At 47.3% G+C, this 27,579-nt stretch overlaps 3 protein-coding genes across 6 annotated transcripts in view; 1 reads left to right on the forward strand and 2 right to left on the reverse strand.

Moving 5' to 3' along the window:
- Positions 1–667: 667 nt before the first annotated feature.
- On the reverse strand, positions 668–8,231 carry dnajc5ab (DnaJ (Hsp40) homolog, subfamily C, member 5ab). Of its 2 annotated transcripts, none has more exons than XM_058050945.1 (5): positions 7,951–8,231; positions 4,972–5,095; positions 3,930–4,143; positions 3,662–3,833; positions 668–3,220 (listed from the first exon to the last, which is right to left on the reverse strand). In XM_058050945.1, exons 2-5 carry the CDS (start codon positions 5,076–5,078, stop codon positions 3,120–3,122), a joined length of 594 nt encoding a protein of 197 aa, XP_057906928.1. In that variant the 5' UTR covers positions 5,079–5,095; positions 7,951–8,231; the 3' UTR covers positions 668–3,119. The 2 variants fall into 2 exon arrangements, with proteins under 2 accessions (XP_057906928.1, XP_057906927.1); XM_058050944.1 differs by having other exon boundaries at positions 7,932–8,213.
- LOC131104124 (proteasomal ubiquitin receptor ADRM1-like) lies at positions 7,835–11,110 on the forward strand. Its single transcript, XM_058050943.1, has 11 exons — positions 7,835–8,167; positions 8,251–8,625; positions 8,997–9,242; positions 9,355–9,471; positions 9,545–9,737; positions 9,825–9,906; positions 10,112–10,251; positions 10,320–10,442; positions 10,500–10,657; positions 10,732–10,834; positions 10,903–11,110. The coding sequence occupies exons 3-11, from the start codon at positions 9,033–9,035 to the stop codon at positions 10,980–10,982; spliced, it is 1,206 nt and encodes a 401-aa protein (XP_057906926.1). The 5' UTR covers positions 7,835–8,167; positions 8,251–8,625; positions 8,997–9,032; the 3' UTR covers positions 10,983–11,110.
- The window catches only part of lama5 (laminin, alpha 5), a 53,489-nt gene continuing 36,952 nt past the window's right edge, over positions 11,043–27,579 (reverse strand). For 2 of the 3 annotated variants that reach the window (XM_058050940.1, XM_058050942.1), the window contains exons 37-80: positions 27,432–27,572; positions 26,475–26,636; positions 26,281–26,388; positions 25,717–25,800; positions 24,647–24,877; positions 24,451–24,564; positions 24,231–24,361; positions 24,079–24,159; positions 23,802–24,016; positions 23,630–23,730; positions 23,251–23,434; positions 23,030–23,170; positions 22,815–22,966; positions 22,223–22,339; positions 21,949–22,060; positions 21,708–21,878; positions 21,450–21,646; positions 21,263–21,379; positions 21,014–21,168; positions 20,319–20,448; positions 20,142–20,244; positions 19,944–20,057; positions 19,672–19,854; positions 19,450–19,592; positions 18,610–18,789; positions 18,396–18,535; positions 18,160–18,319; positions 16,865–16,998; positions 16,624–16,789; positions 16,415–16,549; positions 16,179–16,330; positions 15,962–16,094; positions 15,493–15,636; positions 15,296–15,426; positions 15,049–15,219; positions 14,822–14,954; positions 13,639–13,793; positions 13,017–13,203; positions 12,806–12,943; positions 12,581–12,740; positions 12,385–12,515; positions 12,225–12,318; positions 12,032–12,151; positions 11,043–11,541 (exon numbers count right to left, since the gene is read on the reverse strand). In XM_058050940.1, coding sequence (XP_057906923.1) covers positions 11,402–11,541; positions 12,032–12,151; positions 12,225–12,318; positions 12,385–12,515; positions 12,581–12,740; positions 12,806–12,943; positions 13,017–13,203; positions 13,639–13,793; positions 14,822–14,954; positions 15,049–15,219; positions 15,296–15,426; positions 15,493–15,636; positions 15,962–16,094; positions 16,179–16,330; positions 16,415–16,549; positions 16,624–16,789; positions 16,865–16,998; positions 18,160–18,319; positions 18,396–18,535; positions 18,610–18,789; positions 19,450–19,592; positions 19,672–19,854; positions 19,944–20,057; positions 20,142–20,244; positions 20,319–20,448; positions 21,014–21,168; positions 21,263–21,379; positions 21,450–21,646; positions 21,708–21,878; positions 21,949–22,060; positions 22,223–22,339; positions 22,815–22,966; positions 23,030–23,170; positions 23,251–23,434; positions 23,630–23,730; positions 23,802–24,016; positions 24,079–24,159; positions 24,231–24,361; positions 24,451–24,564; positions 24,647–24,877; positions 25,717–25,800; positions 26,281–26,388; positions 26,475–26,636; positions 27,432–27,572 — 6,291 coding nt within the window. In that variant the 3' untranslated portion in view covers positions 11,043–11,401. The remainder of the gene's footprint in view (positions 11,542–12,031; positions 12,152–12,224; positions 12,319–12,384; positions 12,516–12,580; positions 12,741–12,805; positions 12,944–13,016; positions 13,204–13,638; positions 13,794–14,821; positions 14,955–15,048; positions 15,220–15,295; positions 15,427–15,492; positions 15,637–15,961; positions 16,095–16,178; positions 16,331–16,414; positions 16,550–16,623; positions 16,790–16,864; positions 16,999–18,159; positions 18,320–18,395; positions 18,536–18,609; positions 18,790–19,449; positions 19,593–19,671; positions 19,855–19,943; positions 20,058–20,141; positions 20,245–20,318; positions 20,449–21,013; positions 21,169–21,262; positions 21,380–21,449; positions 21,647–21,707; positions 21,879–21,948; positions 22,061–22,222; positions 22,340–22,814; positions 22,967–23,029; positions 23,171–23,250; positions 23,435–23,629; positions 23,731–23,801; positions 24,017–24,078; positions 24,160–24,230; positions 24,362–24,450; positions 24,565–24,646; positions 24,878–25,716; positions 25,801–26,280; positions 26,389–26,474; positions 26,637–27,431; positions 27,573–27,579) is intronic. The other variant, XM_058050941.1, reaches the window with a different exon arrangement.

Below are 27,579 nucleotides of genomic sequence, written 5' to 3' on the forward strand. Positions count from 1 at the left end.
TGAAACTTTAAATATTCAAGAAAAAAGTTTTTACACGATGAGGAACAAACAAAACATGGAATAAAGTTGTCATTTTTGGAAAATCCTGTTGCAGCAAAAGAATATCACAAGACTAAAGGTAAAATATCATGGGAATAGTCATGTTTTAAAAAAAACCTGCTGGGGAAAAAAACACAACAGAAACAGATTTTTTTTTTAAATGTCATTTTAGTAGCATGGGGTTAAAATTTTAAAGGAAAAAATATGTTCTATGAATTGTAGGGAAATTTCTATGCATGCACACGCACACACGCGATTCATTACAAATGTGAAACTAAGTAGTTACATATTTGTTTATAAATGGTTATTTTGATGTAAAACAACCCAATTTTATGTTGGTGTAGTTGCTTAGATAGTTCAGATGTCACAAAAGCAAAATATTTGTGTCAAATTGAAATCTATCCTCACAAAACACTGCCTGTCACAGTCCCCCCCGTGCCCACCCCACTGTTTGATGGGAATAAAGCCAAAATATTATGGGAGTAAAGACATAAATGCATAATTGTTTTCAAAGAAAGTTGTACAAATAAAAAAACAGCAAATTGGGGGCAATAACAAAGAGTGAAGTTCATCGTAACAATACATTTTCCACCCTAATTCCCGCAAAAGTCAAAACAGACAAGATATGTAAAGCATTGAAAATGTTTATTAGAACGACTTATTCTTATTTAAGTCTGCAAGCTAAAAGAACAACGTTTCGCTGGTTTTGGCTTCTAAAATTCTATACATCTCGTGTAGCCGTTAATTCAAAGGTTAAGAAAAATAAATAGAACAACGCTTCATCTGCTCACTACATCCACACTTCAATCTTTTTTCTCACCATGAAAGAGAGCATCTCAACTGTGATTTCCATCGTTTGGTCTGTTTGGCTTTGACAGAGCGCTATGAGCGTGTCTCAACACTATCAACCTACCATGGATGACACAAAAGGAAGGTGAAATCTGTCAAACAGGAAGTGCAGATGACTGGAAAGAAACTATTTTTAAACTGCAGTATCCCTGAGAGAAGCTCTGCATGATGAGTGAAGATGTTTACTTTTGCAAGCTCGCCAGCAGGGCCGTTGACAAAGGAGTATCTTGTGCCGGGCATTGGGGGCAGAACTGGTGTGTGTGTGTGTGTGGCGAGGGGGCCCACTTGTCTCGGACCCAACCAAAAGCTGTCAAACTCAACACATACAACTATGTGTGTGTGTGTGTGTGTATATTACAAACGTTTCAGTAGTTTGGATTCGTCAATCATCCGTTTCCTCAAGTAATGGCAGACAGGGCGTCCATAAAGTCTGGATATTTCACATACTGCACACATACGTACATATAATACACAAAACTACAATTTATTTGAGATAAGGGGATCTATTTTTGTAGAGTGTTCCTAAGGAGTGTGGCCAGCGCACTTGTGAAAGCTTGTGTGAGCAGAGCAGTCTGGCGCAGCACGGCGCACCCACACCATCCATTCCACCGCCACAAGTGGCAAAGAGGGAGGAGAAGACCCAAGACATGTTGGAGAGACTGGGCCTCTCAACTAGACTGGGAGTGCCTTGGGATCTGCTGGTAGGAACTGGACGTTGCAGGGAAGCCTGGGCTTCCCCGGGAACCCAACCTCGGGTAAGTGGGGGAAATGGATGAATGGAATTTTTTTTGTTACACAAACATTTTTTGACATGCCTTTCATGGGAGGGGGCATGGGTTCCATTCCTGGAAATTAAAAATATATTCATAAAGTAAATAAAAGTACAATTAATTAATTATAAATAAAGAATATGTATTTATTAAAAAAAAAACATTTATTAAGTTATATTGTAATAAATGAAATTATACATTTATGTTATTATTATTTATTAAAAATAAATAGCTATATTTCTTATTTCTAATGTAATGATATTTTCCCATATTCCAAAAATATGCACGTTAGGTGAAATGGTAAACTGTCTGTCGGTAGGAATCTGAGTGCAAATCATTATATGGGATTATATGAGCCCTGCAATTGGCCAAAGTCAGCTGGGACAGCCTCCAACGTACCCCCGTACCTCGAGTGAGGATAAGTGCCGTAAAAATGGATGGATAGATAGATATACGTATATATATATATATATATATATATAACATTAAAAATATCATTTGGAAACTGGATGCATTTTTGCTGGTGTGTTCAGACTTCAGGAACACTCTGAACACTGATAAACAAACCATCCCACTTAAACAAAGACGCCGGGTGCCCCCCGCTGGCCACAAATTGGGGAAATAGGCCAAGTTGTCAAAAGTGAACATGGTGCAGACTTGGCACTGCCAAAGCTGCTTTGGTTGTGGACCAACAACAACGTAGTCCAGCATTGATTTTACCACACAGACGAGCTAAAGGACAATGGACAACACATGGACAGTCCCACCACCACGACACAAACAACTACACACAAAACAAGTGGAAAAGTGATGACGGTGAAGGCTAGCTAGAAATATAGATGGAGACAAACATGGAGGAAGATGGAGGACAGAAGCTTGTGGAGGACGGAAAAGACTCCGCAGACATCGCCATGTCTGGTCATGTGATGTCACATCACGCACACAAGACTCAATGGAGGACGAGTACAGTTAGGAGCCGAGTGTGGGATGCTGTAAGAATGTGGAAGACAAGACTGCTTCATGAAGGTGATCAATTGGAAGACGTGAAGGACCGGGACACCAAAATAAAACAATTTGATGAATAAAAAGCGTTGGAGGTGAACTCAATGATACAATTCTTCATGATGGATTGTCCAGCACAGTGGACGAGTGCAACCACAAGCTCTCAGCTTCATTCCCGTGGGGCTTGTTGCTTATTCCTCTTGCATAACAGCGTGACTGTGTGTGTGTGTGTGTGTCCAGAGTGGCCCTGGTCAAGCTGAGACAGGCTCCGCCCCCGTGTGTGTGGTGTGTGTGTCAACAGGTGAACTTGTTCAGGCGGAAATGAAGGTGTAAATAATTCCCTGCCAATACAGCGTCTTGTGTCTCTTCAATGGCTTCATCTTCTGTCTGCTCCTGTTGTGCAACTTCTGCTACGTCTACGTGACGCATCACTGACAGGCCGTGCGTGTGCGTACGTGTCTAGTATGCGTCCGTTCTGTAGCTGTGGTGAGCGTCGGCAGTGAGCTGTGTGGTTTCTGTGGCGAAGGATGGCTGCACCATGATGGGGTCGTTGGTGCCGTCTGGAGGAGACAACAACAATGTGTTGAAATAGCTCCCAGGGTGAGCTGGTGCGGGGTTTCCTCTGCATTGATTAGAGCCCTCTACACATGAAATAACAACCCTATAGTCACCGTTACCCTCCTATTATGCATTGTAGGGGCTTGAGATGACCGCCAGCTCGCGAGAAAAGCGGTTAGCCTTGAATTGATTTCTTCTGAGGTTGAAAAGCAAATAACTTACCACTTCCACACAGACTGGGAGACCTTTTTTCATTCTATCATGTGGGATATGTCATGGCTGACTTGAATACTTCATGCAGTGTTAAGGTCATGTTTTGTGACCAGAATACTACATGTCGCTTTTACTACTTATAATAGAGGAGCAATTCTCAGTTCAGAGTATTCAGAGTATAGTGTTCAGAGTATTCTCAGTTTCTATGTCTATCGCCAACGACTACTCACCTCTTTCGTCGGCCGTCATCTGGGCTTCCAGGTCCTCAGGGGAAACGTAGAACTCGGGCTCCTGGTCCATGGGGGGTCGAGGTTTACATTTGCCACAGCAGCAGTTGCAGCAGCAGCACAGACAGCAGCAGAAGTAGCAACCAGTGGACAAGCAGCAGAAGACAAACAAGGCCTGGGGGGGGGAACAGACAACGCATACATCATGATGAACAACGCCACCGTGAACAAAGTAGAGGGAGTGGAGAAGAACCGGTCTACAAGACGCTACCTTGGCCCACCAGCTGGACAGAACAAAGTAGGTGTTGACGTTCTCCTCTCCAAACTGCTCGGCCACGTAGAGACCCAGAGAACCGTACTTGTCGTAGATGTTCTTCTTGGTGCTGTCGCTCAGGATGGAGTGAGCGTTGTTGATCTCCTTGAACTTCTCTGCAGCCTCCGGATTGTCGGGATTCTTATCTGGGTGAAACTTTAATGCCAGTTTCCTGAAGATAGAAGGAATCGGTCTTGTGAGGGTGGAGTGACGGAAGACCGCAGACCTGCTGCTGGTTCTGTTTGAGGTCGTCACACATCCTCATTCTCTGTGTGCCCGTCTGTCTCCCTCTAGCGCACGGCAGGCTGCCTTTCCTCCTAAAAATATCATTTCTCAAGAAAACTACAACAACAAAAAAGTCATTTTACAGAATAAAGTTTAAATATTAAGAGAAAAAAGATGGAGAAAAACGGTAACTTTACGAGAATAACATCATTTTCGGAAAGATGGAAGAATGACATCATTATTATATTAAAAATTATTTATTAAAAGTGAAAACAAACATTGATAAGAAGTATAAATTATGAGAAGAAAAATGTACAAAAGTTCTACAAGAGTTTCCTTTTTTAAAAAGTCAAAACATTCAGAGAAAAACTAAAAAAGCCGCAGTTTTATGGGAAGAAACTCTTGCATTAGGAGGAAAAATGACAAACTTTTAGCATTAACAAGACATATGAAAAAAGGAAAACAACAAATGAAGTTGCCAAGTATCAAAATATTAAGAAAAAAGCTTTTATTCTAACAAACAGGTTTCAATTTGACAAGAATAAAGTCAGACTATTATTAAATGTCATTTTGGTAGCCAAGAGTTGAAATATGAAGGAAAAAAATGTAAGTTGTAATATTATTAAAAAGCGTAAAGATGTAAATTTGGGAAAATCTAAATATTATGGGAATAAAATTACAAGAAGAAAATGTAGACAGCTGAAGAAAAGTGAAAATAATTGGAAAATGAAGAAGAACGTTGATATAATAAAGGCCTTTTCACCTATATGCTCACCTGTAACATTTCTTGATGTCCTCCGTGGTGGCATTCTTGTCCACTCCCAGCACGACGTACAGCGACTCCCCAGACGTGGACAGAGCTCTCTGCCTCTGCTGCTCCATGACGTTTCACCTGCCAGCTGGGGGGGGGGCAACAGAGAACATTGTCTCTGTGATAGTTTCTTTTCATCTTTCAACATGCAAATTTGCTGGTGGGGGGGGGGGAGTAAGGGAGTAAGGAAGTAAGGAAGTGGAGGTCACTAGAGGTTGAAGTGGCTTCTCATTGAAGGTTTTGACTTTCGGACTTTGTGGTGGACAAAGCCAGGAGGACAGCAGGTGCCATGCAGGCTTAGAGGCGAGTCCAGACTGCTAGACTTAAACTAAGACCAAAATAATCTCTACCTGTTATGATTCTCAACATGCAGGCAGCTATCCGTAAATCCCTGACGTAGACCATGGACTCTTTGACTTAGTGGTGAAGATAGTTTGCAAGCATTAAAAAAATTCTGCTGTACGTGACGGAGTAGGTTGGGACGTCATCAAGACCCCCCCCCCCAACGAACCAGTCACAACAGAGATTCACTCCCACCTGAGTGGGATTAACCAGTAAGACTGACTCACACTACTCGGATTAGATTATTAACTCTGTGTGTGTTGGTGTGTGTGTTGGTGTGTGTGTGTGCGCGTGCGAGACGATTAAGCACACCCCCACACTCGCTCTCAGCTAATGACTGACAGCATGAGCCAAACCACTGAACGCACTACTTCTAATAGCTGGCCATGACGCTTTGCATGTCACTGTCAAGGACGCTGCAGGGGAGACAAACGGTAAGTTGCAAAAAACACCAAAAGCAAAAGGGGCATCACGAGACACGATGCGGGGTCTACGACGACTATGTGGCACTCTTCTGTGTGTATACTAGGGGCCCCGCCTCCACCCACCAAGACACAGCGACTGTATGACAAAATGACAAAAAGGCTCGTTCCGTTCATGCTGTTGTAATGCGTTGTTGTAACGTCCATCAAACCGATGCAGAGTGAACCCTGTCTCTGCCTGTTTGGAGGCTGGGAAAGGAGGTAGTGGGGGGGGGGGGGGGGCAAAGCAGTCGTCCAAAGTGTGGCCCAGCGGGGGATTTTCTAATATATTAAGTATTTTTTGTGATCTAGAGGGCTCCGATTATTCACTAAATATAGCAATGGCAACCCTGACGCCTCCTGCTACGTCTTCTTTATTCTCTGGCATAGCAGTAGTTGCAGTATGATGCATAGCGCCACCTACTGGACAAAGGTTGAAAAAACAAGCTCCATTCTCACAGCTCCATTATACTGTACTGTACCATTCAAGTCAACAGTTCCATGACTAGGCAAACATGCTGGACCACTCTTGGATGACATGATGTCCTCCTTTCGTGTTTGCCTAGTACAGCTGCACTGGACGTGACAACACCCGCCACATCTGAAAACTGTCATCCCTCCCTCCGTCACACCCAACACCCACACACACGAATGACCATCCCGTCACACTCAGCTCAGGTAGCATTCAAAGAATACATCTCTCTGTCCTGCTCTGTGTGAAAGACTCTGTGTTTCACCTAACTGCTTTAATGTGACATAAGGACAATTTTTTACAATAGTACCTTGCAGGGGCATCACAGGCAGTTCCACTTACACTGGTCACACTGACTATTTGGTAAGCCCATGCAACTTTGCGGTTATGTGACTGGGACACGCTCATGACAAGCCACGTGACATGACCGCAAAACATTCAACGGTCCAACAACGAACTTATGAGCCACACTGTTGCCCTGACAACGTTTCTTAAGAGGTGAGGTTTTCTCCGCGTGACCAGCGACATGGAAGGAAATGAAACCTATGACATCAGACTTCAGACAAATGAAAAGTAGGACATGATGTGATAAAACTGCATCCACAAACATACATATTGGAAGGTAATAAAAGTTATGATTACAAGCAAGCAAAGGTCGCTGTGCATGTGTAAGTGACTTTACGGGGTTAGCAATGTTAGCATATGAGTGATTTTTAAGGTGGTTAGCAATGTTAGCGTATGAGTTATTTTAAGGGGTTTAGCAATGTAAACATACGAGTGATTTTAAGTGGGTTAGCAATGTTAACATACGAGTGATGTTAAACTGTTACCAATGTTAGCGTATAGGTTATTTTAATGTTAGCGTGTGCATGATTTTAAGGGGTTAGCAATGTTTGCATGTGAGTCATTCTATGTGGGTTAGCAATGTTAGCGTTTGAGTGATTTTAAGGGGGTTAGCAATGGTAGTGTACAAATGATTTGGGGGTGGGGGTTAGCAATGTTAGCATGTGAGTGATTTTAAGTTTGTTCGCAATGTTAGCATGTAGGTCATTTTAAGTCGGTTAGCAATGTTAGCGTGTGAGTGATTTTAAGTGGGTTAGCAATGGTAACATACAAGTGATTTTAAGTGGGTTAGCAATGGTAACATACAAGTGATTTTAAGTGGGTTAGCAATGTTAACATACAAGTGATTTTAAGGGGGTTGGCAATGTTAGCGTATTTGTGATTTTAAGGGGTTAGCGATGCCAGTGTAGAAGTGATTTTAAGGGGATTAGAGACATAAACTGCTATTTCAGATTAAATCAAGAATAGCATCGCATGATAGTGATTCAGTTTGAGGGCGTACTATTAAAATTGTGCATCGATCATGTTATTCGGTGTTTATAAAAAGCTCCGCAATCACAGTGGACAAATCCGTATTGATCTTTCATCTTGAGTGTGTATGCTATGTCCAATGTGATTAGGTTCACGAGCACGTTGATAACGTTTGATGGATCTCGTGTGTGACCGCCTAGAGAGCAGAGCTAGAGCAGATAATCTCTAATAAAGACAACCATGTTGAAGCAGTTAGCGTTTAGCTAGCTCACTAATTCAAGGGCAGCCATCGGTGTTAGCATACATGCTAACGCCACCAAGAAGGAAACACGCACCTATTTTATTGTTCCTTACGAGTGTGTCTTTGCTCCTTTTCCCCACCGTCCTGCTCCAAGCGGATAATCAGACCTCCCTCCTCATCCCAGTGGCCGATGCTTCCGGCTCCAAAGGCGGCGAGCGGCTAATGTGGGTACACACCGGTTGGGCGCCCAGCTACCAGCTGTCACTCACTCTCGACGGGAGCGCGCGTGGCTAAGGCGCGCCCCCGACATGACGCTACTTTTGTATTGGAGTAAGTGATTATTATAAAGTATATGCAGTATATGCCAGAAACGATGATATACGCATTATTATAATTATTAATATGTAATACAGGTCAGGGACAGGGTATGACACGACGAAAAGAAAAACAAGCACGTCCCTTTCCATCACATTATCCTCTGCTAATCCGGGTCCGGATCTCGGAGGTAGCATTCAGCAAACAAGTCCAGACTTCCCGCTCCCCGGCCACCTCTACCAGTTCCACCAGTACTATTTAATTTCATATTACATATCGTTTCATGTCACCAACAACCATGTTGTGATATTAAATGTAACAATAAGATATCAGGGTGGTTATTATTTTTTTTCATTGTTATTGTTGCCTCACTCCCTGGTGTACCCACAATGCATTGCGTGGTCAAGCTACCTCAGCAAAGCGGAAACAACCTACGTAGTACTCGGTCTACATTTCTGCCTTCAAAGCCTCTGGTAACTATACTATTCTCTTGAAACACAAACTATCTGTACTAACTTGTTATTGATTAAAAGTTGTTTTATTGTTAAAAGTGCCGGAGCGTTGCTTTAGCCACGTCATCGGCTAACGTTAGCATGCTCGCTCATCGGGCAGCAAGCTAACTGCTAGCTAATATCAGCACGGTGTGACGACGTAAAGACATTAAGTTGTTTGAAACTAACACATTTTCGCGTTGTTGGTGATTTGAGCTAACAGTGCTTTCCCTTACGTGGTTTCTTCGTCATGAACTCGTATAGTGTAACTTTCTAGATTGTCCTTACATGGTCAGCCCAAGTTTAGATTCTTGCCTGTATTGAACTTTCTTTTGTCTTTATCCTCACTCCAGGCTGCCGAATAAATAACTCCACGCGTAAATAAAAGGATGTCGTCCGGAGCTCTGTTCCCCAGCCTGGTGAGCGGATCCAGAGGAAGCTCCAGCAAGCACCTGGTGCAGTTCCGCGCCGGCAAGATGATCCTCAAGGGGAAGACTGTGACGGCCGACAAGCGTAAAGGCACCGTGTATGTCCAGCAAACAGACGACTCCCTCATCCACTTCTGCTGGAAGGACAGGACCACTGGGAATGTGGATGATGTCAGTAACTTCACATCCACACCTTTTTTACATTGTTGTAACATCTATGGGCTGGTAGCGAGGTCGGTCACAGTTTATGCAGCGTGATGGAGCTGTGCATTCATTAAAACAGGACCTGATCATCTTCCCCGATGACTGTGAGTTCAAGAGGGTCAGCCAGTGCACCACCGGGCGGGTCTTTGTGCTCAAGTTCAAGACAGAGTCCAAGAGACTCTTCTTCTGGATGCAGGTAAGAACATGACCATCTTGACATTTCGTCTTTTAAGAACGGAAGGCTGACTGGCCCTCATGGTTGCCACCAGGAGCCCAAGTCGGACAAGGATGATGAGTACTGCCGGAAGGTCAACGAGTACCTCAACAACCCCCCCATCCCCGGAGCACCAGGCAGCGGGGGGCATGAGCTCTCTGCGCTGGGTGCCGAAGGGGGCCTCCAAAACCTGCTGGGAAACATGAGCCACAACCAGCTGATGCAGTTGATTGGAACCAGCGGGCTGGGTGAGTCACTGTTGTCGTGGAAACACACCAACAGCAACTGTGCAGGCAGTGGCTAGCTTGTAATGTCGACGCTGTGCTTGGTTTCAGGAGGTCTCGGTGCTCTGGCAGGACCCGGTCTCGCTAACCTACTTGGAGGGGGCGGACCCACAGCCAGCAGCTCCTCATCCAGGTCGGTCTGTTTGTAATCACTGTTTGAATTTCCAAATCTAAGCACACACAAGTGTCGCTCTTCACCATGGAAGTTTACCGTTTATTTTGATGTCGACTTAAGCGGACAGTTTTTCATAAAAGACCACGGTGGACCAGGACGTGATGTGTTGGTCCACATAGAAGGGTTGTTGATATAAGCAGGACCATCTTGTTCCATTTCAAAGTTCTCGCAGTCAGTCTGCAGCTGCCACACCATCATCAGGCTCCGCCCCCAGACTGAGCTCATCCCACGCTGCCCCCACCACCCCGGTGACCCCCGCCGCCACGGCCACCTCCCCTGCCAGCGTTGCTCCTTCCACTCCGGGTAAGCAAGACCCACCCATTTTGTCACCTGCGTCCCTCACCCTCTGACCCTCACGTACTCCCACCCAGCTTCAGCTCCGACTCCGCCGGTCCCCGCCTCCGTCGGAAGCCCCCCCATTCAGCTCAGCGACCTCCAGAGCATCCTGGCCACCATGAACGTCCCTGTGGCAGCGGCCGCCCCGGGCTCAGCAGGTAAGCCGAGACTTTGTCATTGTGATGAAGTTTTGAAGACCATCTTTTGTTCCGCAGTGGACCTGGCCAGTGTGTGCACCCCTGACATGATGGCGCCCATCCTGGCCAACGCCGAGGTGCAGCGGAGACTCCTCCCCTTTCTGCCCAGCGGTGAGAGTCTGGCTCAGAGCGGCGAGGAGATCCACAACACGCTCAGCTCACCTCAGTTCCAGCAGGTGCGCCAACGCCGCCGATGTCACCACCACCAGCCTTGTTCAAAACCAATGGATGTCTCTGTCCCCGCCCACAGCACATGAGCATGTTCAGCAGCGCGCTGGCCTCAGGTCAGCTCGGCCCACTCATGAGCCAGTTTGGACTGCCGGCAGACGCCGTGGCCGCCGCCAACAGAGGAGGTGACACACACACACACACACCATAATAATGTCGTCAGGATGTCGTCATGCGTCTCATTGCTCGTCAGATGTGGAGGCGTTCGCTCGAGCCATGCAGACGTCTAAAGCAGAGTCCAAGGACGAGGACGAAGACATGAGCCTCGACTAGACCTCGTTTAGCTCCATTCATCTTCTAAAAGACCTGTCAATCAATGCCAAACCTGTCATCTTTCCTTACCCATTTTCCACTTGATAATAAAAGTGAAAACTTTATTTTAAAGTACATGGACAACAACATGTATGTGCGGAGTGTCGAGCTTATTCTTTCAAAAAAGTGAATATATTAGTTTCACACAAAGTACTTCTGTTACCATGACAACATTTCCAGTGTGTTCTATACACCCTTATAAAGTGGTACTGATATTCCATTATTGAAGTACAAAATGAGAATGACTTTGATTTTGTCATCGCGCACGTGAACATGCGCACACATCCTGTAGACATGAAATATAAAATAAATATTTTAAATAAGCTACACAAACATAACACCCACCACCGTTCATTTGTTGTGTGGAAATGTGTGTGTGTCTACGCGTTCGGGCATCCGTGGGTCCCCACCGCGCCGTGCACGGACAGCGCTTTGTCCAAAGGGGCGGGGCGGCCGTTGACGGTGACGTTACGGATACAGCCATGGAAGGCGGGCACAGCCGGCGACACTGTGACGCCATCTGGTGGAGAGGGAGATGATTGCAGGTTAGACGAGACTGTAATGAGTGGCAGTTAGGGTTGGGTGTTTGAATTTCAAAGGTTTTGGACGTGATTCGGCTCCTAACGATCCTTTTGAGAGGCAGGGTCCGACGTAGCGCATCAAAGAAGTGCCACTGTGTTATTAGTACGCCATGAATAAGAAGCGCCACTGTGTTATTAGTATGCCATAAATACGAAGCGCCACTGTTATTAGTATGCCATAAATAAGTCGGTATCATTGTGATATTAATGTGGTTGTTGTAATGTTGCACTTTTATCAACTCGAAACTCTTCTTTATGGGTGATGGCGGCTCTTTTTCCCGGTCGGAGAGCATCGAATCTCAGAAACAAGATAAATACATGTGAAGGATCCTGGGAGAACGTTAGTGCCGGTTGTCATTAATGCTTGAGACTCGTTGGCCATTATTTCAAAGTATCTTCAAGGCTGTTTGTGTGGACTTGAACACTAACCAGGAAGTCCTCCCACGTAAATGACCTCTTTGGCCCTGGCAGAGCGGTCATGTTTGGGCCCGGCACCGCGCTCGCTGGCGGCGTCCACGTGGAGCTGGAGGACGTTGCTCTTCTTCACCACTGAAGGGCACCAAAACAGCAAAGAAGATGTTTGAGGGTTGGGTCTGAGAGTGGGGGCGTGTTGCCGACTGACCTGTGATGGCGTGCCAGCGTCCGTTACAGAGCGCTTCCTCTGGCATCAGCGACAAGAAGAAGTCACCTTTGGCACCGCTGACAGACAACACCACCTATACACATGGAGCCATGTTACATAACTTCCCATTGGCAGAGCGCCACTAGCCCCGCCACCTCACCTCTCCTCTGCTCATCACCAAGCTCAGCCGCTGATTAGACGATGTCCCTGCATGCAGCAGCAGTCCAGAGTCAGACACTGACCGCACCTCCAGGCGGATCTCAAGGTCGCGGCCCAACACCAGCAATTCATCTATGGGAAGGGGAGGAGTCAGGATGCCGTGATGCGACACGGCGACAGATAAGATGGCGGCTCACCTATGACCACATGTCCCCCCTGGCCTGCGAAGTAGGCACCGGGCTGGAGAGGCTTCTGGAAGCAGGGGACCGTCCCCTGACTGTGGGCGGGACTTCCTGCGGGGGCCTGGTTCAGCATGAGGTCACGGACGCAACCGATAAAGCCAGACGGGGCGGCAGCCTGAGGCAGTAGCATGTGAATGTCACATGACAAGAAGAGGAAGTGGGTGAGGACAAGTCTCTTACCGTGAGCGACAGCGGTACTCCTCCGATGTACAGCGGTCCAATGAGGCGAGTCCTCTCAGCCGCCGGAATCCTCCTGGACTGAGCGTTGACGCCGTCCACCACCAGACTCACCTTGTCGGCATCCCGCTTGATGAACACCTGAGGACAAACCGTCACGTGAGGTCACCTGCTCTCAAAGCAGCCGACCAATCCTGCGACGGCGTGAGCTCACAGTGTGCCAGCGCTGGTCGTCGATGGCGGTGTGGCCGCGCAGGCTGACCTTCCTCTTCCCTCCCAGGGACAGCAGCAGGCGACCCTCCGACACGCCCAGCGTCAAGGCGGCGCCACTCTGCCCGCCCGCTACGTACAAGATCAAACCTTCTGATGAGTGGATCCTCACGGCCAGCGAGATGTGGGGTCTGCAGGGACAAAGCGTGACCTTCAGTGACCTCTAATCACACCATCTGATGGCCAAACCACGCCAACGGCTTAATCAGCCAAAACCTGAGTAATAATCAAATCTAAGAAACAATGTCATATTTCTAAATAGTCATTATAATGATGCCAATTAATAAATATTTCAATATTCAAATCTCATTCCATATACAATTTAGTAACATAAAACATATTACTAAATCATTATAAATGACTCCAATAAAGTATTATCATTTTAAAAATACTCATTCTAAATATTTGAATTTGAAAGTATGCATAATCAATGCATAAATATGTGAATTGAAAATATAGAATATTTCTAAATAATCATGATAAATTGTGGGAATAAATAGAATATTGTTGGACATAAAAGTGTCAATTTTACATATTGAATATAAGAATAATATCCACAAACTCACTTGGAGCTAAGCGAAGCAGGAAGTGAGTCAAAGCGCTGGTAGCTTAGGGTGGCGCCGCTAAAGTAGGTGGCTCCCACTTCCTGGTCCAACAGTCCCCCCTGGCAGGAGTCCCTGGCGTTGCGACTGCGAGACGCAGACAGCTTCTTGTGCTTCCCCTTAAACAAAACACCACAGACTATCAGGCCTGTGTACATTTATGGAACATACACTGTACTGTCTGTGTACTGTATATGTACATGCACGGTGTTTACATGGGTGTACACATACTTTACTGTGTATTAAGTGAGCATGTACGTACTTGACTGTGTATACGTGAGCATGCATGTACAAGCGTGCACGTACTTAACTGTGGAACGTGAGCGTGCACGTACTTTACTGTGTATTAAGTGTGCATGCATGTACTTTACTGTGTATTAAGTGAGCATGCACGTACTTTACTGTGTATTAAGTGAGCATGCACGTACTTTACTGTATATTAAGTGAGCATGCACGTACTTTACTGTGTATTAAGTGAGCATGTACGTACATTACTGTGTATTAAGTGAGCGTGCACGTACTTGACTGTGTATACGTGAGCATGCATGTACAAGCGTGCACGTACTTAACTGTGTATAAAGTGAGCGTACACGTACTTTACTGTGTATTAAGTGAGCGTGCACGTAATTTACTGTGTATTAAGTGAGCGTGCATGTACGTTATTGTGTATACGTGAGCGTGCACGTACTTTACTGTATATAATGTGAGTGTGCACGTACTTTACGGTGTATTAAGTGAGCGTGCGTGTACAAGCGTGCATGTACGTTACTGTGTATTAAGTGAGCGTGCACATACAAGCGTGCACATACTTTACTGTATATAACGTGAGCGTGCACGTACGTTATTGTGTATACGTAAGCGTGCATGTACTTTACTGTGAATACGTGAGTGTGCACGTACGTTATTGTGTATACGTAAGCGTGCATGTACTTTACTGTGAATACGTGAGTGTGCACGTTCTTCACTGCGTATACGTGAGCGTGCACGTTACTGTGTCTACATGAGCGTGCATGTACGTACGTGAACGTACATGCACTGTATACATGCTGTGTATAAAGTGAGCGTGCGTGTACAAGCGTGCACGTACATTACTGTATATACGTGAGCATGCACGTACGTTACTGTGTATACTTGAGCGTGCACGTACTTTGGACTTTTGGCCGTGTTTGGGCGGAGCCGCCACAATCTGCTGAGGCTTTTCAGCGGCAGGACAGTCGAGAGGAACGTTGACGTTGTCCTTGACTTTCAGTAGGTTGGCCACCATCTGAGGGCTGCTCGTCCTGGAGAAGACACGAGAGAAGTGTACAATCACAGCCAGAAGAGCTAGGCAGCAAGGCAGCAAGAAGGTCAGCGGGAGGGCGTGTGAACTCTGACCTTTTGATGAAGACGTTGCTGATGCATCCAGTGAGGTTGCTGAGGCTCTGATGAGGCGTTCCTCCCAGGAAGGTTCTTCCCTCCAGGCTGGCGGTGGAGACACGCCCCCTGCTGTCCAGCCGGATTCCCTCCTTGGACTTCTCCAGCATGTCGTCCACGTACACGCGCAAGCTGAGCAAACGTGGCGGGAACACATGAGTGCAAGGCGGGAAGGTGAGGACCGGCGTTCTATGTGGCGTATTTCTACCCGTTGATGTTGTTGTAGACGGCGACGTAGTGGCTGTTGTCGTCGTCGTAGGTCTTTTGAGTCTTCACCTCGCTGTTGCCCGCTCGCACCACCACGTGACCTTCATGCAGGAACACCTGACACACGCCGTCCTGAGGACGCACACACGCAGGTTCAGCGATAGCTCCACAAACACCAGCAGAGAGGAAGTGGGCCACCTTGTCGTGATGGAAGAACATCAGTCCGTCCTTCTGCTGGCTCCTGAAGCTGAAGCTGGCGTAGAAGTTGTTCCTCAGAGAGGGAACGTTGCTCAGCGCCAAGTCCAAGTAGCTCTGACCCGAGAAATGAGCCTCACGAGCCACCTGCACCAAAAAAAACACCTTGTTGTCCTTGTTGGTGGAGCTCTGCGTGCTCCACCTCCAAGCAGGAAGATGGCAGCCAGATAATGGAAGACAGCGTCAGCTTTAGAACATTACTAAAGAGCTTTTCCATGTGTTCACTAGAAGCTGCTTTCTCCCATTTCTAGTCGGGAGCTGATATTTTCCTGGAACCTCCCCAGGTTTATAGCCATAGAACGCAAAATTCTGTGGGCCTTGAAAGTCGGAATGCTCTGAAATGGCCGCTACTCAAGGGTCGTCTTGATTGGATGACGATATTATACGTAGATGATGTCACGGTCGGACTTACCAGCAGGTCACTATTGCAGCCAAAACTGACCCCAGAACTCTTCATCCTCTTCAGGTCAATGTGAGAGGTCTGGGCCTTGACGTTCCGGAAGCATCCCTTCAGAGAGCCCTGCTTGGAGAACATGGACCTCAACCTGGACGCCGACCAAACACAACACCACTTGTCAGCTCGGCTAACAGCAAGAAAGTCACGAAAGTCAAGTGTGTGTGTTGATGACCTCTCGGGCATCTCGCCTTCCGGGACTCCTCCCAGGAAGTAGCTGCCACCGAATGGAGGGATGCTCTCAGTGAAGTGGTGCGTGTAGAGGGGGATGCGGTTGTTCCTCACCACCACACGACTGGGAAGCGAACGCAGGATGATGATCTCCAGCTATGGAGAGGAAAATACTCTTCATCTGGCGTAAAAGCACCAATTAGCACCTCCCTTCAGCCGCTGCCTCTTTAGCCAACTTACGACTTTGGGGTCTGCGTCGCTGACCCTCAGGAGTTCGGAGGCGGGGTCTTTGGGTTGGAACTCCTCCATCTCCCCAGTGAACTGGAAAAAAACCTTCAGTTGTCCTCGGACCACGGCCAGACACAAGAACTGGTTCTGGCGGAGGACAGGGACGCACGCGGTCAGTTCACTCATTGAGAGCGGTTCAAGGTCATTCCGAGGATATTTACTCCGTTTTGCAGCAGCAGCAGAATTCCGTTGTGGGAGACGAGCTTGACTTCCTGCTCGAAGCGCTGCATGCGAGCTGACTCGTCGCTGAAGGTGATCTCGGCGAAGCCGGTGCCGTCGAAGTAGGCGGCGTCGTTCACCCATGCCTGGGTCAGCGCCGGCTTGGACCTGCCGAGAGACACATCATCACGCCGTCACATGACCACGTCGTTACGCCGTCAGTTAACAGCCGCCGGCCCCCACCTGCCGCAGGGTTTCTCCTCCGTGGTGTTGAGGTGGAAGATGTTCTCAAAGTTGTACAAGCTCAGCACTTCCTCGTTGAGCGTGTCCAATTCGATGCAGCCTTTAAAGTTGGGCAGGGCCAGTGGGGTGGGGGGCTGGGCGGACAAAAACACAATCATGAACAGCCAGAACATACACACACACACATACATATATACACATACACATTTATAAACACCACTCTTGTGTTACCATGCTAATGTTAGCATTGCTAGCATAATGATATTAGTATACAGTAGTACAATTTTAGCTGTTTTCATGGGTAGACACCTATATTAACACTAGCATTAGCATGTTAGCATTGCATTCTTTGACATTGGAAAATAGGACCCTTTTGAGTGTTGTGCATACGCCACAAAATATGGTCAGGGCACTTATTTATATTTAGCCTTCCCGGACCATTGCGCTACCGTGCTAGGTATTAGCATGTTAACATTGCTAGCATGATAATGTTAGCTTACTGGCATTTTTTTTTACTATTTTCACGGAGAGACACATTTTTTAAGCACATTAGCATGCTTTAGCACATTAGCATGCTTGAGCACTTACCACTAATGATAGTGGTAAGTGCTCAAGCATGCTAATATCAGCATAGTGTCATTTTGTGGGTTTAATAGGTAGACACTAGATAGGTAAACACTATGATGTTAGGCGTTAGCATGCTGATGTTAGCATGCTGATGTTAGCATGTTAGCATTGCTAGCATGATAGTATTAGCTTTGTACAATTTTTAGCTGTTTCTATGGGTAGACACTTATATTAACACGTAGCATGTTAACAATAGCATATTAGCATTTTTAGCCATTTTCATAGGTAGACACTATTATGCTATGCTATTATGCTAAGCATTTTTTGCAATTTTCATGAATATGGACTTAGGCAGACACTTGGCGCTATCATGCTAGGTGTTAACATTAATATGTTAACACTTATATATCACATTACTTACACACAATACTAATATTTTTAGCAATTTCAGAGGTACGCATACAAACACTGTTAGTATGCTAACATTAGCACATTAGCATTGTTAGCATTCTTTAAGTTGTTCAAGTTGGTATGTTTTCATGGTCAAGGCATTTAAATATGTAGATAAAATGAATGTAAGACTAATATCCGTCCATCCATTGGTTTTCTATGCCGCATATCCTCACTAGGGTGGCAGGTATGCTGGAGCCTGTAGGACTACTATTTATACTGTACATCACACTGAGTGTCATCCATAATGACGGCTTCCAAGAAACAAACGGTCCTACCTTGAAAGTGCGGGGGTATCCTCCCACATAGAAGACGGTGTCATTGGTCAAAAGGTTGAGCAGACCCTGATCTCCCTTGGCCTCCACGTCGGCCTTGGTGACTCTCTGGTCCCCGTCGGAGGAGTCTGAGGACATGGACATCTGTCCGTACTGTAGGATCCTACAAGGGGAGGACAGCATGAAGACACAGGAGACACGGCATCAAGTCACACACTGTGAAACTGTGCCCGTCCAACCTCTCCAGGACCACGCTGTTGAAGTTCCCGTTGGCCCTGACATCTTCAGACATCAGCACCTCGGCGGTTTCTCCTCCGACGTTAAAGTACCAGCGCAGCTTTCTGCCCTCCAGCGTCATTCCCAAGAACTCCTTGTCGGACTGGATGGCAGGAGACCATCAGAAACACACGTAAATGTCATCAGGTCCAAACGTTTACTCAGGGTGATGCTTACGTCCTTGTTGCCGAGGTAGAAGACAAACTGATTGGTGCCGTCGTCCTGCCGTCTGGAGCGTGCCGCCTCAGGCAGCGTGACGTAGAATTTGAGAGAGGTGTAGGCCGCCAGGTCGGCCAGGTTTGGTGGGGTGCGGACCTGGACGCCGGACCCCCCGTTGAACTTGACGGGTACGCTCACCTGGATGAAGAACGGAGAAGACGAGCTTGTTATATTTTGCGCCAGAGCAGCCTGACCTCCTTTTAGCTGCTAACCTAGATCAGAGCTCGTCAGCCAAATTGTTCCGAGGGAACTTAAAGCACCAGCCAAAGATCCTCGATATGACACAAGCGCTCTGCTGCTTATAAGGACCTGTGTAATAATGCTTGCCAAAGAGCCTCTATATGACAGGCGTGCTCTGCTCATCTAAAACCATAAAAACCTACTGATCAAGAGTGCTCATCAAAGATTCTCTATGTGACAGGAGCAATCTGTTGTTTTTAGGAATCAAAGATCCTTTATAAGACAGGAGAGGCCTGCTGTAAAGGGACTGACTGAGAAAATGCTGGCCATCCTTTGTATGACATGAGTGCTCTCCTGTTATTTTACTGCAAAAGCACTAATCGAAGATATAGACAATCTTTGACGATACTTATTTTGCAGTTGGTTTTTAATAATACCAGATCGCGTGTCATATAAAGGATCTTTGACTGTCATGCACCTGTCATATAGGGTCTATATGACAGTTTTTAGAAATCCCTGCTAAAACACTGGTCAAAGATCCTCTATATGACAGAGTTGTGCTATGTAGAGGAATGTGCTGTGAAAGTGTTAAAAGGGTGAAGGTTGTGATGCTAATACCTTGCTAGCGGCGTTGCGCGCCTGCTGGATGAGCTGTCGGATGCGGCTGATGTTCTCTGAGATGTTAGGCATCTGAGCCGTGTGGTTCTGCAGCTTGTCCAGCTTCTTCATGAGGAGAGGAACGGTGTCGCCCAGTATGCTCACTGCACACGTTAGAATAGTCGAACGTGACGGTGATGTGTTTTGAGAAAACCTTCCAAAAGCGACCTTCCAAGTTCCTACCAGTCTTGTTGGCCTCCATCAGAGCATTGCTGATCTCCTCGTTGGTGGCGTTGGCGTTCCCGTAGGTCTGCTGCCACTGGTCCAGTTGCTCTCTGATTGGACGAAGGGCGTCGTTCACTTGCGAGGCCGAAGTGTTGGCCCGACTCGCCTCTCGCTTGGCCTCGTCCACCTCCTGACTGACGTCTGCTCAACAGGGCGGGCGGTGAAGATAAGGCAGTTAGGATGGGATCACATGACTTCTTGTGATGTGTGTCTGTACTGCACAGGCGTACTGGAGGTCAAGTTAAGGTTGTGGTGAACCATCTGAAGGTCCTTGGCCACCTCGAGGTGTTTGGCCGTGGCATCGTCCAGTCGCCTCCGAGCGTCCTCCAGCTGAGGATTCAACTCTGAGGAAGAACCGAGAGTAGAAAATGGTGACGTAGACAGCGGGGAGTGGTTCTTGTGTGACGTTGTGTGCAGCAAACAGTCACCATTGTTGAGTTCACGGCCGAGGTTCTCCACTTCCTCCTTCAGCGCCACACTGTGGTTCCTCAGCGATTCGGCCTTCTGGCCCAGGTCCTGATCCCTGACGTTCTACAAGAACAAAACACATGGTCATCTTGCATTTCAAATTAAAAAAACCTCCAGTGGGGTGAAAATAAAAATACCTCCAGTGCGTTGCTGGCGGCCGTGGCGGCCTCGTGCGCCGCCTCCTCAGCCGCCTTGATGCTGTTGACGATCTTGTTGTAAGCCTGCGTCACGTCCACCAAGCCCTCGCGCTTCGTCTCCTCCACGAAGCTGAAAGCAGAGCAGCATCCTGAACATCCTGATACATTGGAATGGTTGCAGTAGGAGACAGGAATAACGTTGTTGGACACAAACATGAACACATTAAAATCATTAAAATAAAAATATAATTTATGGAGTGCTCAACACTAAACCAAAGAGTGCATAGTTGCGTTCCTCTCCGGGGCAGGAAGGGCAGCAGTGTCCCAGATGTGTGGCAGAAGGGAACGGAATGAAGTGTAAGGAGCCTTTAAGGCGGGGGGCCAGAGTGCGGCCCGGGGGCCATAGTGCGGCCCGGGGGCCATAGTGTGGCCGGGGGCACATTCAATTATTCTATTCTCAATTATTCTAAAAATATAATTTAACAGGAGAACTTAAAACGTTTTAAAACATTAAAACATTGAGAAATCAGCAGTAAATTTACAAAGAAGAAAGTGAAAATATTAATTAAAAAAAGTTGTAATCAGAAAAAAATATAATATTACAAGAAAAATCTTGTAATAAGGTAAGTTGAATGCAAAAAAAATTAATAATAAATAAATATACAAAGTGAGATACTTTGAAGCTAGCGTCTCACCTGGACAAATTCATGGCTAAAGAGGAGAGCATCTCAGCGTGTCTCGTGGCTTCGTCTACCAACGGGACTTTGGAGTCAGCCCAACCGAAGTCCTGCACCTTCTTTGACAGAGGTGTCCTGGCGCCGTCCAGCTGTGCTGCCAAGCGCTCGTAATCCTGCGTGAGACAGAACGTTGGAGTGAAGAAGGCTTTAGACCTGTCGTCCTGACTCCAATGTCCATCAAATGGACATCCTTGCGTGCGTCAGAACCTCTTTGGAGTCCTGCAGCATGGACTGCAGGTCGTTGACTTGGGCCACGTCGTCTTCGGCCATGTGCAGCTGCTCGTCCACATCCTTGTGTTTGGACGTCAGATCGTCCACCGTCCTCTGAGATGAAAAGGACATGTGACATTGCTGACTCTTTGAGGGAACACTCTGGAGGATGGTCTCCACTCACCTTGTTGTCCTCCAGCATCTTCATATTGGCGTTGTTGATCTCCACGGCTCGAGCCGTGTTGTTCACCGCTTCATTCAGGGCGTCTCGCAAGTCCATCATGTTCGAGTGGAACGTGGACAGACGGTCCTTTATGGCCTTGCCCTTGTCCTCGTTCCCCTGCTGACGGCGGGCCCAGTCCTTATTGACACGCTCCAACACTGTCGACACAAAGAAGCATGTCACCTTCCACCTTCCTCGCCCAGGAAAGACCAAACCGACGTTTATCAGCCTCCGTCTTCTCCTGCTCGGCAATCGTCTTTTGTCCCGCACAGCTTCGGTTCCTCAACTGGTCCAGCATGGCCTCCACCTGCCTCATCTTCCTCTCATGCTCGTCCTCATCCTGCTCCACCTCCTTATTGTTCAGCGAGTTGTTTGCCATCAGCATGATGTCTGCGGAGAACCACACACACGTCCATCCTGTCCCCATGACTTTGAAAAGGAGACACAGTCGTCTTCCTACCCTTTAGGTCCATGGTCACATTGTGGATGGAGGACAAAAGGTCTTGCGCCCTCTGGTGGGTGTTGGAGGTGCTGTCATGCAGGCCAGCCAGACGGTACACCATCACGGTGGTCTGGAGAACACATGAATTCACCGTCATGTCTTGTCTAAGGTCACAATGCGTATACACTGCCTAGTGTCTAGCTCCGCCCGCTTCAGGTACCCTCCCTCTGTGATTGGTACCCCCAGTGAGGACCGCCAAAATGTGGTATCCGTCACTACTTTTCATCATGACCTTGACCTTGTCCTGCAGCGTGTCAACGTCGGCACTGATGTTGACGATCTCGCCTTCCAGCACGTTGGCTTGACTCCGGCTGGCGTCCAGCGAGCTGTTGTAATTCTCGATGGCATGCTGTGGTGAAAAGGGTGAACTCAGTCATGATATGGACTGATTTGTCAAGGCACACAGAATATTATGGAGAAAATATGAAACACCAAAGACTCATCTTCCATCAGAGAGGTTCACTTGAACGGCTTTTAGCCTAAAATGTCTAAACACGAAAAAGCTTGATTGACATGAAAATAACTTTTTTTTTTACAAATATAACACAATGAAGTATTTCAGTTTTCACATTTGCAACCGCACATGTGTGCCTGCGTTAAAGCTTCCCTTCCAGGCCGCCTAGCGCTTCTACAAGGCGAAGATGCACGGACTGCTGCTACCTTGTGGCCGTGTATTGGGCTTCAAACTGCACCAAACATGCTCTCTCCTACTGTAGTTGCATCACCACCCCTTTATGCCTCTCCCACAGGAAAACGTACAAGACATATGAACACCTCTTTGGCAGCGAGCAGTTGGGTTGAAAAAAAGGCGTGTGTGGACTCACCGCGAGGTCCTCCACAGACGTGTTGAGCTTGTGTAGTTGAGTCCAGGCCACGGCGCTGGCGTTGAGGTTGTGCAGCTGAGCGGCGACGGCGTCAAAGTCTCGGTTTATCTTGACCACATCCTCCAACAGGACCACCACGCAGCTGTCGCATGCTGCAAAAGCAACGCAAATGTCAGCCGGCAGCAGGTGCACCTCCCAGATGTGTGTACGCTCACTTTGGCAGTGCAGGTCGTGGCCGTGTGCGATGGGAACGCTGTGCTCGTCCGTGCAGGCATCACACTGCTTTCCCGTCATGCCGTCTGGACAGCGGCACTCTCCGGTCCGCGGGTCGCAGTGGCCCCCCCTGCAGTGGCACTCTGACCAAACCAACACCACATGGTCACCCCTTGCACAAGTCATGTGACTTTCAGCATGCGAGCGCCGAGGTGCAGCTCACTCTTGCATCCTTCTGGGCCGTAGTCCCAGAATCCCGGGGCGCACTGACGGCAGTTTGGTCCGTTGACACCGGGCCGGCATGCACACTGACCGCTCTGTGGGTCACACGGCCGGACCAGAGCCGCCGAGGCGTCGCAGTCACACGAGCGACAGCCACCGCACGACTCAAAGCCGAAAGAGCCGTCCTGGGAGGCGGAAAGAAGCAGCAAAAATAGTCAAAATTGAGCGAAGTGGACCTTCAAAATGAGGGCTGTCCTGACTTTTTGGCTACTTGTATTTTGAGAATGTAAGCAAGCCATAAAAACATTTATTTGGACCAGCAGCGGTGTCGCCCCCTGGTGGCCAAAAGAAAGCCTGAGTTTTTTTTTTCTAACACTGACCTGACAGCGGTCACAGTGGAGTCCCGTCACCCCAGCTTTGCAGCGGCACTGCCCCGTGAGCGGGTCACATGACTCTGTACCGCACGGCGAGCAGCTACATTCTGCATAGAAACAGGCAACATGTCTTGGTGTCTTGATGAGGAGGATGAAACTAGAAACCAGCAGGACTCACTGGTGCAGTTTTTGGCCACGATGGCATCACCGTAGTAACCGGGGGCGCACATGTTGCAGTGAGGGCCGGCCGTGTCGCGCATGCAGCTGAGACACTCGCCCGTCAGTGGGTGGCAGTCGGTGAAGAGCATGTTGGGGTCTGTATTGCCGTGGCAATGGCACGGCCGGCACGTGGAGCCCAGCACCATGGGGTTGCCGTAGTAGCCAGGGGCACACCTGGTTTCATGTGGACAGGAGATGAGAAAGTAATACAATCACCAGGCTAGCTCTTAGCTTACCTCTCGCAGTGCGGTCCAGCGTAGCCGGGCATGCACAAACACTGCATGCGCTCATTCTTTTCCACGCAGCCTTCGGCAAAGCTGCACCAAAAAACAAACAATGAGTCGTGAGCAGCAACTTCAGAGGTGGGGGGGTGGAGGGGTGTACTGACTTGTTGGACGGGACTCTCAGAGGACAGGGACAGCTGGAACACGACACAGCCTGTCCATCCACGCTGTTGTTGCCTAGGAAACCACCCTGGCACGTCTCACAGTGCTCACCGGCTGTGTTGTGTTGGCAGTTCTGATGGACACACAACACATGACGTTCCTCAGGCTTCTGACTGGCACAAACGAGGTGATATTTTGTAGAAAAAAAGATAACATGCGGACCACGCAGACTCCTGAGCCGTCCAAACACTGGTCTGAGTGTCCATTACAGTTGCAGGGAAGACATTTTCCAAGGAAGAGGCCGATGGTGTCCCTGTAGTAACCCGGAGCGCATTCCTGCATATTCAAATATGAGATATGACATGAGGACGACCCATAAAGTACATTCGTAAATAAAGTGATGGAGGCTCGTCCTCACCTGACAGGAGTCTCCCACGTAGTTGGCGGGACACATGCAGATCTCCACGTTGTTGGCATGGCGACCGGCAGGCAGGCCCTCAGCGCCTTCCAGCACGGCGCCACGCAGCGACACCGAGTGGGCCGACTGGGAATGCAGCGCCCGGATCTGCAGAGACTCCAGGGCCACCAGAACCATCATCAGCTCCTCCCGCGACACAGAGTTGCCCGTCTGAGCGTGACGGAAGCTTCCCTGCAGGAAGGTGGCCAGGAGAACATGGACATACGTACAATATATATACGTATGTATAACACAGGATGTACTGTACATATGCAGTACACAGTATAGGACGTCCCTCAAGTCTGGACACACTAAAATGCACAATTATTCTGAAGATTTAAATCAATAATATTTCATATTTAAATAAATAACATCATATAAATAGATATTTTTGCTTTTTCATTGTGAATCTATTTCTATTTAGATCATTATATGTAATTTGATGTAATTCAACACTCACTTTTGTATTATTAACTATTTATTTATTTAATAAAAATATCATAATAACAATTTGAAAAAGTAAAATATCTTAAAATGATAATAATAATAATAATAGAAAGATATATGTTTGCCTTTTTATTTTATGTTAATCTATTTCTATTTAGATTATTATTATTATGTAATACATTTATTAAATGTAAATATTTTTTCATTTATTATTAACAAACTAATAATTTCTTTAATGATAAAAATGACAACAATGATTGGAAAAATAAATACATTAACATGATATAACATAATATGAATAAAATCATTAAAAAAATCATTCATTCATTCATTCATTTTCTACTGCTTATCCTCACGAGAGTCGCGGGGGGTGCTGGAGCCTATCCCAGCTGACTTGGGGCAAGAGGCAGGGTCCAACCTGGACTGGTGGCCAGCCAATCACAGGGCTGTGTGTATATCTATATATATATATATATATATATACATATCAGTAAATAAATGTAGTATTAACCATAAAAAGATTGTTCCAACATTCCGTTTTGACTCTTTAAAGCGTGCACTTGGTACTGTGCACGTGACTTTACCTCGACGATGTGAACAATTCCCAGATGTGGCTCCTCGGGAGAAGAGTATTCCCGCTCCACGAACACCAAGGTCATCTGGTTGCCCTACACGACAACAAGACAACACAGTCAGGTCCCGTCTGTGTGCTTCCCTAAGCCAGCAGGAGGCGTGCATCCTTACTAGGGATCGACCGATATGTTTTTTTTCAGGCCAATGCCAATACCGATTTTTTCCATCACCCTTAGCCGATGGCCGATTTTGCTTGGGCCAATATTTGTGGCCGATACTGCTTTTGCTGCCTCAATTTACATGAAAAATGACAATGATAACAAATATTACAGGTCTCAAGTTTAAACAAATATTTATTGAAATGTAAACACAGAACACAGTAGGATTCAGGGGTAACGCGACTGCATGTGTTGCAGGGTCTTCCGGCAACACAAAGCAGCCCGGTGGATGCCTGCGCCGGAAAAATACATCGGCGAACCCACGCGTGTATCAGCCGATACCGATTCAAGTAAGGAACGCAAATATCGGCCCGATATATCGGCCGGCTGATGTATCGGTCGATCCTTAATCCTTACCTTGAGGATGATGTCAGGTCTAGAAGGTTCTGCCGGCAGAGACCAGACGTCCCCCCTCATAGTTTGAGTGTGAAGACGATATCTCAGGTAACCTCCGTAAGACGACACCTCCAAAGAAAAACATCATACAGAGAGGCTTCCCAAATGGGCGCTCTAACTAAAGTATCGGCCACATGGCGTAGTAACGAGGTTACCTTGTCTCCCAGGTAAGCTGCTGGGGCGTACCAGTGGAGGTCCTGGTACACGTCAGGAACGTCACTGAGGTCGGCCTCCACCAGGTCCTGACCAGGATACACGGTCACTGGAACTTCCTGTTTGTCTGCGCTGAGCAACACCCAGCCCTCCATGTTCATGATCTGCACCGGCAGCGAGCAACACAAAAAACACATACTTAACACGGGGAGAGTCTCATTGGGGCAGGGGGTAGGGGAGGTGGGTGTCCAAAGTTTTAAGGAGGTCCTCAGAGAGGCTGAAGAGAGGTTGAAGAGATTGGTAAAAGAGAGGTTTTAAACTCGTTCTAGAGAAATTGAGGGGGTTTTAATTGGAATGGATGAAAGGTTTAAGAGAGGGTTTAAGTGGGGTTCAAGACTGGTCTAAATTGGGTTTGAGAAGGGTTTAAGAGAGTTTTAAGAGGGGTGGGTGAAATAGGTGTTACAAAGATGTAGAAGAAGAGTTGAGGAGGGATTTTAGAGATGTTTGGGCGGGGTTTAAAAGAATTGAAGGGGGTTTGGGGGGATTAAAAAGGGGTTTAGGAGGCATTAAAGGGGGTTTTAAGAGAGTTTTAAGAGGGCTGGGTGAAAGGAGTGTTACAAAGATGTAGAAGACGAGTTGAAGAGGGATTTTCCAAAGGTTTGGGAGGGGTTGAAAAATAATTGAAGGGGGTTTGGGAGGGATTAAAGAGGGGTTTAGGAGGGATTAAAGGGTGGTTTAAGAGAGTTTTAAGTGGGTTTTAAGAGGGGTGGGTGAAAGAGGTGTTACAAAGATGGAGAAGAAGAGTTAAAGAGGGATTTTAGAGAGGTTTGGGAGGGGTTTAAAATGAATTGAAGGGGGTTTGGAGGGTTGAATAGGGGTTTAAGACTGCTTTGAGGGGTTGAAAAGAGTTTGAAAAGAGTTTAAAGAGGGGTTTAGGACCGGTTTTAAGGGCGGTTTACCTCGGTGCGTCTCTTTTCCGAACTGCGACAGCGGTCTGTGGCGCCAAAGCAGAAACAGCTGGTGCATCCTTTGGGGTTGGTGGGATCCAGGTGGAAGGTACCAACTCTACACTGGTCACAGCGAGGACCCTGCACGTTCTCCTGCAAG

This window comes from Doryrhamphus excisus, chromosome 16 (assembly GCF_030265055.1).
Source record: "Doryrhamphus excisus isolate RoL2022-K1 chromosome 16, RoL_Dexc_1.0, whole genome shotgun sequence".
NCBI classification, from domain to species: domain Eukaryota; kingdom Metazoa; phylum Chordata; class Actinopteri; order Syngnathiformes; family Syngnathidae; genus Doryrhamphus; species Doryrhamphus excisus.

Bases quoted from the DNA above. Each gene is read 5' to 3' on its own strand.
- dnajc5ab (XM_058050945.1), bottom strand. From the start codon at position 5,078: ATGGAGCAGCAGAGGCAGAGAGCTCTGTCCACGTCTGGGGAGTCGCTG. The intron at 4,144-4,971 runs GTGAGCATATAG...TTCTATCTTCAG, and splicing joins GACATCAAGAAATGTTACAG to GAAACTGGCATTAAAGTTTC. The intron at 3,221-3,661 runs GTGAGTAGTCGT...TGTCTCCTCCAG, and splicing joins GATGACGGCCGACGAAAGAG to ACGGCACCAACGACCCCATC.
- LOC131104124 (XM_058050943.1), top strand. From the start codon at position 9,033: ATGTCGTCCGGAGCTCTGTTCCCCAGCCTGGTGAGCGGATCCAGAGGA. The intron at 9,738-9,824 runs GTGAGTCACTGT...GCTTGGTTTCAG, and splicing joins GATTGGAACCAGCGGGCTGG to GAGGTCTCGGTGCTCTGGCA. The intron at 10,443-10,499 runs GTAAGCCGAGAC...TTTGTTCCGCAG, and splicing joins GGCCGCCCCGGGCTCAGCAG to TGGACCTGGCCAGTGTGTGC.